At 52.7% G+C, this 10222-nt stretch overlaps 1 protein-coding gene across 1 annotated transcript; it reads left to right on the top strand.

Moving 5' to 3' along the window:
• Positions 1 to 7469: 7469 nt before the first annotated feature.
• LOC119281345 lies at positions 7470 to 9140 on the top strand. Its single transcript, XM_037561873.1, has 2 exons — positions 7470 to 7614; positions 8334 to 9140. Exon 2 carries the CDS (start codon positions 8402 to 8404, stop codon positions 8984 to 8986), a length of 585 nt encoding a protein of 194 aa, XP_037417770.1. The 5' UTR covers positions 7470 to 7614; positions 8334 to 8401; the 3' UTR covers positions 8987 to 9140.
• The last annotated feature ends 1082 nt before the right edge of the window (positions 9141 to 10222 follow it).

Here is a 10222-nt window from a genome sequence, read left to right on the forward strand (position 1 = left end):
GGGGCGGGGGCTGGATTGCTAATCGGACTCTTGGCATGCCTGACCATCCTGCTGCGTGGTGCTCCGGACTCGCTTGACGGTGTTCGGGGTTGTTATTGCCGAATGGTCTGTCTATCGAAGAAGGTTGCTTTGAACTTTTGCCGCAAGGGATGCAGTGTTCTCTTCCGTACAGAGGGAGCGGTCTGTCTTTCCATTGACTGCTATAACCCCGTGGGGTCCTGGCATCTTGAGCTTAAGGTATGCCTAGTGCAGTACCGCATTGAATCGTGCAAACGCGGTTCGTCCCAGTAGTGCATGATAGCCACTACGGAAAGGGACGATATCGAAGATTAATTCCTCGCTTTGGAAATTATCCGGAGATCTGAAGACCACTTCCAGTGTTATTGAGCCCGTACAGCGGGCCTCTACCCCTGGGATTACACCTTTAAAGGTGGTTTTGGTTGGTTTGATCCGTGAGGGATCGATGCCCATTCTGCGCACTGTGTCCTGATAGAGCAGGTTCAGGCTACTGCCACCCTCCATAAGGACTCGCGTGAGATGGAATCCGTCGATGATTGAGTCAAGGACCAATGCGTCTGAGCCGCCGTGACGGATGCTGGTAGAATGGTCCCTACGATCAAAGGTGATCGGATAGGATGACCATGGGTTAGACTTTGGGGCGACTGGCTCCATCGTGTAGATGTCCCTAAGTGCATGCTTCCGTTCCCGTTTGGTGATGTGGGTGGCATAGATCATGTTTACTGTTTTCACCTGGGGGGGGGGGATTTCTTCTGTCCCCCAGTGTTTGGACGTCGGGACTCCTCGTCGTGATCGTTGTGCAGCCCCTTGTCCTTGTTTTCGGCATTCACCTTACCGGCCTGTTTGAACACCCAGCAATCTCTGTTAGTGTGATTGGTTGGTTTGTCGAGGGTGCCATGAATCTGGCACGAGCGGTCGAGTATGCGGTCCAGACTGGAAGATCCCGGATTGTTTCTTTTGAACGGCTTTTTCCGCTGACCGGATTTGGAGTTGCTGAATCCGGCGTTGACTGTCGTATCTTTGGCATTGTCGCCATTGTTCTGACGCTTATGTCTATTGTGCCGTGGCTTTCCATTACTGTCGCAGACGTCTGAAGTGCCGGAGTTTCCTGGCGCGGTGTTATTGCGAGCCAGCCAACTATCCTTGCCTGCGCAAAAGCGGGTCATGAGTGTCGTGAGGGCCGCCATGGACTTCAGTTTTTCTTGGCCAAGGTGTCGGGCGAGCCACTTGTTGCGGATATTATGCTTAAAGGCCGCCAGGGCCTCGGCGTCCGGACAGTCGACAATTTGGTTCTTTTTAGTTAGGAACCGAGTCCAGAATTTTCTGGCTGACTCTCTGGGCAGTTGGGTAATGTGACTTAAGTCATCAGCATCTGGTGGTCACATGTAGGTGCCTTGGAAGTTGTCGAGGAATGCGTCCTCAAGATTTTCCCAACTGCCGATGGAGTTCGCTGGCAGGCTATTCAGGCAATGTCTGGCTGGTCCTTTAAGCTTGAGAGGGAGATACTTGATGGCATGTAGATCATCACCGCGAGCCATATGAATGTGGAGAAGGAAATCTTCAATCCACACCGCGGGGTCTGTTGTGCCATCGTATGACTCGATGTAGATGGATTTAAACCCTTCTGGGAATTCATGATCCATTACTTCATCAGTGAAGTAGAGGGGGTGTGCGACGCCTCTGTGCCGGGCTATGTCATGACGCAGTCCGACTAAGTCTGGTCGGTTATGTTCGGCCCGGCCGTATTTAGTGTATCCGGCATGACGGTCATCGTCATGTGCTGTGGCGCGCCCCTTGATCCGTATATCGATCTTGGTTGTCCTGCCTTGTTTTCCAATATGTCTTGAGGTCTTGCGTATTGCCCCGGGCCATAGTGAACTGGCGTGGGGGTGCGGGCTGGTACATCGTTTTACCCCGACCACGAGGTGGCCGGTCAACCTCGTCTTGTACTGGGAGTGCAGGCTCTACGGCCTCTTCCTCTAGCTGAGGTAGCAACTTATGTTTTGGGTAACCCTTGATGGGGGGCTCGAGTCCGTATTCCTCGTCCGCCAGGACCTCAATCCATCTATCTGCGAGCAGATCTTGATCAGCTCTGAGCTGCTACTGCTTCTTTTTCAGGCTTCTTGTAGTGGCTATAAGCCGACGCTTAAAGCGCTCCTGCTCTATGGGATCCTCCGGTACGCCGAATTCGTCGTCACCGAGGCTCACCTCGTCTTCGGATGGAGGCATATAGTTGTCGTCCTCCAAGTATCCGTCTGTCGCCTATTCATCTGGGCCGACCTGCCTGTGTTCTAGTTCGGCCTGCTCGAAGGTAGGCTGATCAGGATTATATTCCTCTTCGGCGCCATCTGGATTGTTTCCTTCTCTAGTGCCGGTGTTGTCGTGGCAGGGCTTAGAGCGGCACCGATGACGCCCATGCTTTGATTTCTTCCCTGAGGGGTTATCTTCTATTGCCTCATCGCCATTGTTTTCTTTGGGGGTGTCCACCATATATATATCATATGAGGAGGTGGCAGTCCAGCGCCCTGTGGGCGGTGGTTCCTGTTCTTCTCCAACATCGTCGTCTATACCGTCGATGTCTTCGGAGTCAAAGTTAAGCACGTCGGTCAAATCATCGACCGTGGCTATGAAGTGGGTGGTGGGTGGGTAACGAATTTCTTCGTCGCCTGCTTCCCATTCGAGCCGAACATAGTTCGGCCAGGACTCCCCTGACAGAGAGAGAGACCTTAATGAATTTAGCACATCGCCAAAGGGGGGTGCTGAAAGATATCCGCGGCGGTGAACTCCATTACTGGAGCCCAAATGGACTTGATGGGTCCGGGCGCGCACGGTTCAGAATCCACATTCGGACACAAGTCCGGGGATCCGATGGTGCAGATCTCCTTAACGGCGGAGTCTGTGTTCGGCTCTACCGCTGAAGAGTATGCAGCCTCGGTGGCGGGGTCCATCCACCCGTCCTCGGTCGACGCGATCTGCCCCAGATTTAGGTCCGGAGCGGCTGCAGGGGCGATATCCCTAACACTGTCCGATAGCAGATTTAAGTCATGCTCGTCGTGACTGTTCGATACTCCCGATGCAGGCCCGAATCCGTCGAAGATCAAGTCTCTGCGGATATCGGCCGTGTAATTCAAGTTCCCAAACCTGACCTGATGGCCCGGGGCGTAGCTGTCGATTTGCTCCAGATGGCCAAGCGAGTTGGCCCGCAGTGCGAAGCTACCGAATACGAAGATTTGTCCGAGGAGAAAAGTCTCACCCTAGACTGCGTTGTTGAAGGTTGGGGGAGCCATCAAGCCTTACAACGATGACACAGAGGAACTCTCAATGAAAGCACCAATGTCGGTGTCAAAACTGGCGGATCTCGGGTAGGGGGTCCCGAACTGTGCGTCTAAGCCTAATGGTAACAGGAGACTGGGGACACGATGTTTTACCCAGGTTCGGGCCCTCTCGATGGAGGCAATACCCTACTTCCTTCTTGATTGATCTTGATGATATGAGTATTACAAGAGTTGATCTACCACGAGATCGTAGAGGCTAAACCCTAGAAGCTAGCCTATGGTATGACTGTTCTTGTCCTACGGACTAAACCCTCCAGTTTATATAGACACCGAAGGGGGCTAGGGTTACACAGAGTTGGTTACAGAGAAGGAGATCTACATCCGAATTGCCAAGTCTTGCCTTCCACGCAAAGGAGAGTCCCATCCGGACACGGGACGAAGTCTTCAATCTTGTATCTTCATAGTCCAACAGTCCGGCCAAAGTACATAGTTCGGCTGTCCGGATACCCCCTTATCCAGGAATCCCTCACCAGGCTCTCTTGGGTCAACTGGGACTCTGCGGTCATTTCCTATGGACGCCTGTCATCATACCGCCGGGGCGCGTATGACCCGTCCCTCGGAAGGGGCGAAGGCGCTCGACGGTGGTTGTCGCGGGCGTACTCACAATCATACTCTCCATGAGCTCTTTCCAGGTGCCAATCTCGGCGGTGATCACGATCTTCATGTCGCAAAGGCCACCCAGGGCTCTGTACCGACTGAACAATATCTGCCCTTACCGATCTGTTGTGGATCCTGTTCCGTGACTAAGAAACGGTGGAGTTCAGGTCTTCTGCTACTCGGAGCAGCGTTCTGATCTGTTCCAAACTTCTTCCAGCTTCTTAACGGGACGGCTGGATAGACTCTGTGATACGCGCAGCAGCTGCAAGATTCTGGATTGGAGTGCGGAATACCTGAGTTTCCGGCGGAAACAACTGTCGTGGGCGTCGACTGGATTCGGGGATCAGTCGACGGGCATGCTCGTCGAGAGAATGTTGCAGATTGTCCAAACGAATGCGCTCAGCCAGCATGGCCGGGCGCACTGCCTCGAAGGCCGAGCCTCGACGGTCTCCCCTATGATGGGGGTCTGGAGGGCCTCCACGTTGCGGCAGTGCAGCTCCTCCTTCTGCTGCGAATTGAAAGGTTGGGGCTGATACTCTTTGTGGCTGAATGACGGGCCATTGCCACCACCATTACCGCCGCTGCGACAGAAACCAGGTGGGCTGCGATGGGAGTCGACCATAAGGACTTCTGCCACGGGGTCACAGCTCCCACTCTCGGAAAATGTGTCTACAAAGTCAGTCGACAAGTCGACTGGACCATAGTGAAATACGTCGGGCCCGATTGCCGCGAATTGGGGGATGGTCGTTTGACGAGCCACCACATGCTTCACCCACCGCTGGAGCCGCGACCGACCAGATCGCTTGCGGCAGCGTCCAGCGGAGTGAGAAGGTGACGTGAGGTCCGACCGATATAGGGTCAACGGCTGCCGAAGGAGGACGCCGCAGGCACTCGCGTGGAAGTGCGACGCACCATGGATCGAGAGAGCCTCGACGTCGAGCGGGGCTTCCTGGAGCCAGGCGGAGTCGTCGGCGACGAAAGTGAGCGCGCCGAGTCGGAACTCGCGGCACATGACCAAACCGCGGCCGGAGACCATGTTGATGAAGATCGGAGAAAATGCAACCTCGTCGGGAGTCGCTAAGACGCTTTGCCCCACGGTGGGCGCCAACTGTCGTGGTACTAAGTCTGACAGTAAGAATAGGGGGTACGTATGAGGAGGCGAGGTCCTAGCTATGGCGAGGTTGTACACACGAGTTTACGAGTTCAGGCCCCTCTCGGAGGAGGTAAAAGCCCTACGTCTCGGTGCCCTGAGGCGGTCGACTGGAATATGGGTGTGTGTGTTACAAGGGGTGCGAACCCTTGTCCCAGAGGAGGGGGGTGGCTTATATAGAGTGCGCCAGGACTTCGGCCCACCTCCGCTACAGGGGTTCAATGTACATTAAGACAGGGCGTTACTGGTAACGCCAGCTATAAAATGTATTCAATGACCTTTAAGACTACGGAGTGAACGTCTGACCGTTGTCCTCCTGAGTGACTCCAGGTCTTCTGTACTCTGAGTGGATTCCTGTATGGTCGAATGACTCCATCCAGGTCGAGTGAAGTGGGGGTATCCGGGTGAGGTGAGTGGTCGAGTGGATTGCACTCGGTGGCTTCAGTTGATACTTCCTGTTGTGCTTTGAATGTCTTTGCTTCTAGGGTAGAGACCTTGGATGGGGTGTATAGGTCATGCCTATGACCCTACCATATGTCTATGGCGTCGTCAGGCGATTCTGTGTGGGACTCCGTCATCAGTCCGACGTGACGGACATGCCTGGCTACCCCCAATTCTGCCCCATATTTTGGCTGGATATGAGGGGTGCCGGCCAGTCCAGGCGCTTGAGACCCGGTTGGGGCACCTGTCTGGGTTGAATTTTTGTGACCGGTTAGTGACCGGGTTGTCCGCCCGAGCGTTTGAGGGATGTCCGACTATAGATTCTCTAACTTATACATGGATTTCGGCAGGATATAATTTGAAAATTGCCCACATGGAGCGAATGGTGTGACCTATGAATATACTACTTGGTTAGATTCTCCCATGGGAAGGTGTATGGTGAGAAGCGATTTGTGGCACGCATATTTGTGGCCATCAGATTGTCTCGTGGTTTACTTTTTGCATGTGCTTTAGCCCTTAATTACCTTTGATGAGGTCGATGCTTGCAACTTTTTGTATCTTTTGGTAGCTCCACAATCCCTCCTCTGATATTTTTATTTTTGACTTTCAAATTTCAATCCATTATATATTTTAACCAAAATATTAATTTATAGTTCATTTGCATATTTGTTTTCCTTGTGGCAAGGGCTTTGAAACATGACCACTTTTTAAATACCTTTGACAACTTTTCAAAACTTAACAAGTTTCAACTACTAAAACTTATCAAATGATAAATTCACCAAGTTTCAGATACTAGAATTTAACCCCGCAACCTTAAAACCCTAAACCCTAACCCACAAGCCTTAAACCCTAAACCATAAAAGCAAATGAAACTTGATAAGAACATCTATAGCAGGACTCCTTAAATTGACCAGGCGGACGTAGGGACCACTAGCTGGACATGAGAGAGAAGCAAAAAATTGATCCAACCGGACCCCTCAAAGCCTCCTTAAATGTCCGAGCTGTCCGGCAACCCTCATATTCATCTCATATATGAGATGAGTATGCGGAGTGCCTGGGTTTGTCCGTCAGTGGTTCTACGTTCGTCACATAGGATTGGGCCCGCCATAGAGCATCTTTTTTCTTTCCTTATTATTTATTTTCTTTCTCTCTCTCCTTCTCCAACAATCACATACCGGTGACAGGACATATAAGAACAAAAGTGATGGACATGGCTGCGTGAACGAAAAAATAGGAAGCCAAAGTGGACAAGCCCAGACGCTAACCGGGCGCGTCCGCCGACGTTTGAGGGGCCAAATTTGTTCAGTCCGGCTATAGATGCTCTAAAACTTTACGAAACCTAGTAAGACTTAATATTGCAACTACCAAGTATTGACATTTGAAACTTGGCAAAAGAATTAATGTTGTCAAAATGTTTTTAGGTTTTATCTTGTTTGAAAGTCCTCGTGGCAAGGAACACGAATATGCAAACGAAATATAAATTGGACTTTCGGTTCTATAGTAGATTCAAATTTAAAGATGAAACGAAATATAAGTTGAACATTCAGTTCAAAAGATATAGTGGATGGGTATGCAACCTTGTCAAAAGCTGCCAAAAGCATGCATGGATAATAAGTAATGAATGAGGAGCTATTTTTCTTGCTGTAAAAAGGATAAGAGAAGGCTGCTATGACATAACGAAACAGTCAGTTTCCAACAATAGTTTGTGTTTGCCAACGAACCAAAAAAAAAAAAACATGAAAGCCACATACATGGCAGAAGAGTCAATCTGCCATAAGTTGACAGTTCAGCATTCTTTTTTCTTTTGAATTACTTGCAATCGCAACAGTTCAATTCTAGTTTATCCCACGTCTATCATTCTCCAGCCTGCTTAAAACCCTTCTCCGTTTGCAAGCTTATTCCATTCCGCCCCCTTGCAAGACATCTCTCCCTCGCGTCTTCTTTCCTCTCAACCGTCGCGACGACGCGTGCGGCCGGCAGGTTCCTAGTGCCGGTAGCCGTAGTCCTCGCCCGCGCGTAGATAGCCCGCGGGAGAGTCGAGATCCTCAGGTTTCCATCTCCCTCCATTCCCAGGTGAGTCCGAATTCTCGCTACGCTCGCTGAATATGACATGCCCATGCGTGGTTAGTGATTTCTCTTATCAGGACATAAGTCCCGCGTTTAGCTTTCTTGCGACCCAATTGCCCGGTAATGCTGTAAGAAGCATCGATCGTTTCGTTTTCCTGCGTTTCTTCGCATTTGTTGAACATGTTATTAGTTTGGGAAGCCGAATGTATCGCTGATTCGATTCGATTCGATCGACTTGTGCATGCCTTGACCTAAGTCAGTGTTTATTTGCGGAAGGAAGAGATCAAGAGGGAACGATTCCTGGTGGTCGTCGTCACGAACGTGTTTGCAGAAGGAAAAAGGGGAGTTCCGAGACGTGCTTCCCATATCATCTTCCAAATGTTCTATCCTAGTATTTGGGTATTTTCCGCCAGACCTAGGATTGCTCTTCTCTTCTTCTGTCGAAATGATTTGTTTTTTTGTCTCTAGATATATAAGTAGTTAGCTACAACTACGTCTATACTGTAGCACATTTTAAAAGGCAGTACACGCGGTTATCCGGCCAGCACTGCGCTGTCGTTCAAACCAAAACCATCAGTCCATTGCACCGGGTCTCCAGTCTGCTTCACAGATTATAATATCATGCTGGCGTGACATTGTACTACTGAATCACAGCTTAATTACTGTCTCCAACCCATCGATAACGACATTCGCTGACCATGTACTACTTCCTTTGTTGATTCCAGGCAAGAAGTCAGCGACTCCTCTCATACTGGCCGAGTCTACGTACCGTCGGCGCGTTCGGCCGGTGGCAATGGCGTCGTCACCACCGTACCGGTTCCCCGCACTCTGCGAGGAGGAGCCCGCGCGACGCTCCGCCAGGCAGTCATGCGGGACATGCGGCGCGTCGGCCGTGGCCAACTGCGTGGCACTGTGCTGCTGCCCGTGCGCCGTGGTGAGCTGCTTCACGCTGGCGCTCGTCAAGGCGCCCTACGTGGCCGGCCGGCGATGGGTCAGGCGCGCCAAGACGCGGCGTATCAGCAGGGGCGTGCTGCGGAAGACGAGGCGCGTCCGGGACCTGGACGACCAGCTGTACCAGGTGGAGGGGCTGGGCGGCAGTGGCGGCGCCGCGCGGGCGAGCAAGGAGGGGGACTGGGGCGGGATGGGCCGGACTGCCGCCTCGGGTTGGTGGGAGAACACCAATGATGTAAATTTGCTCGGGGATGGCAGGATGAGGGTGAGCGTGACGGAGAAGGCGTGGATGGAGATGTACGACGTCGGCCACTGGGGCTTCGGCCGGCTGTCCTTCTCGCGGGCCAGAGAGGCCGCGCCCGCCGTGCAGGTGGTCAGGGACGACCGAGAGCCCCAAGAGGATGGCACTGTTGCTGCGGGGCGGTGACAGAGTTCGTGCGGCATGCCACGCCTTGCTAATTGTTTTGTGCTATAAGCTTTCTTGCGCGCGGTGAGATTGTGTGTGGTTTGTACGGAAATACGGAATGGACAGCTTGTTGGTGATCGACAAGAACCGCTATTTGAAGAGGAAATAAACCCTGAGATTGTAGAGGCGGACGCAAATAAACCCTCACCTTCAAATCCCTGAAGTCTGTACCCTGACCTCTCTAATCCCGGTCTATCTGAACCCTAGATACGTTTGGCACACCGGGAAAAGCACAATCCTGGCCAGGATCTCGCTTCTCTCATTGGCGTACGTGTACGCGTACTTGCAGACGCACATGAGGATCGCTTACCTACACGCGCACTGCTGGCGACGTCGTGGCCGTGTCCTTCCCAGTCTCTGCTGCATTGGCCCGGCACTTGCACCCCAGCAGAGGCCATTCCCAGCAGTGCGCCCAGCTTGAGCACAGGAGAGTAGCACAAGATGGCAGCCACCAGACGACGACCATAGACCCAGAGTCTGGCAGTCAATACATGGCGACGTTCTTCTTGTTTGAGGCCAAGCTAGTGCAGGAGCTCCAGGCACGGTTGCAAATGGAGGGCCTTCTGATTATTTTGCTCACTATTGTGTTGTTGTGCATTAGCACAGAGCACAACTAGGAGAGTGTCACCATGTGTGAGTTTAGCTTGTAGCATGTGCGTGTAGGAAGTTTGCCTCTTTCTATGCGCGCCGCGGCGGCGAGAGCACAAACAGTAGCAGTATGCGGCGGCGAGCAGCAGCAGCAGTACATGCTGCTGACAGCATTACGCGGCGCCGGCGAGCGGCACCAAAAGTACGGGCGTTGATGAGATGGGCTCACTTCGTCGACCAGGGCACCAACCTCGCCACCTTCCGTCTCCTTCAAGCGGGCCAGACTCGTAGTGGACCTCACGAAGTTTAGGGAAGACCAAGCCGCCCAGGCCGCCGCCGGCGGTACCCCCATCACCACCATTGCCGACGCTGTCCGCGGGTTGGACGGCTGGACGAGGAGCTTGAGAGGCGCCTGGAGGGCGTCGCCAAGCAGCTGCTCCCGCTCGTGGAGGTTGCCGTAGCAGGGGTCTTCTGCCCAGGAGAGCAGGTCCGTGCCCGGGAGCAGACACCTTGACCGCCAGCCACGCCTAGCCACACTTGGGACTGAGGAAGATACTGGGGATAGCATGTGACAGATGGGCCCATGTAGTAAGTGACAGTAGAAATCAA

Source organism: Triticum dicoccoides, chromosome 3B, assembly GCF_002162155.2.
Source record: "Triticum dicoccoides isolate Atlit2015 ecotype Zavitan chromosome 3B, WEW_v2.0, whole genome shotgun sequence".
Taxonomy (NCBI): domain Eukaryota; kingdom Viridiplantae; phylum Streptophyta; class Magnoliopsida; order Poales; family Poaceae; genus Triticum; species Triticum dicoccoides.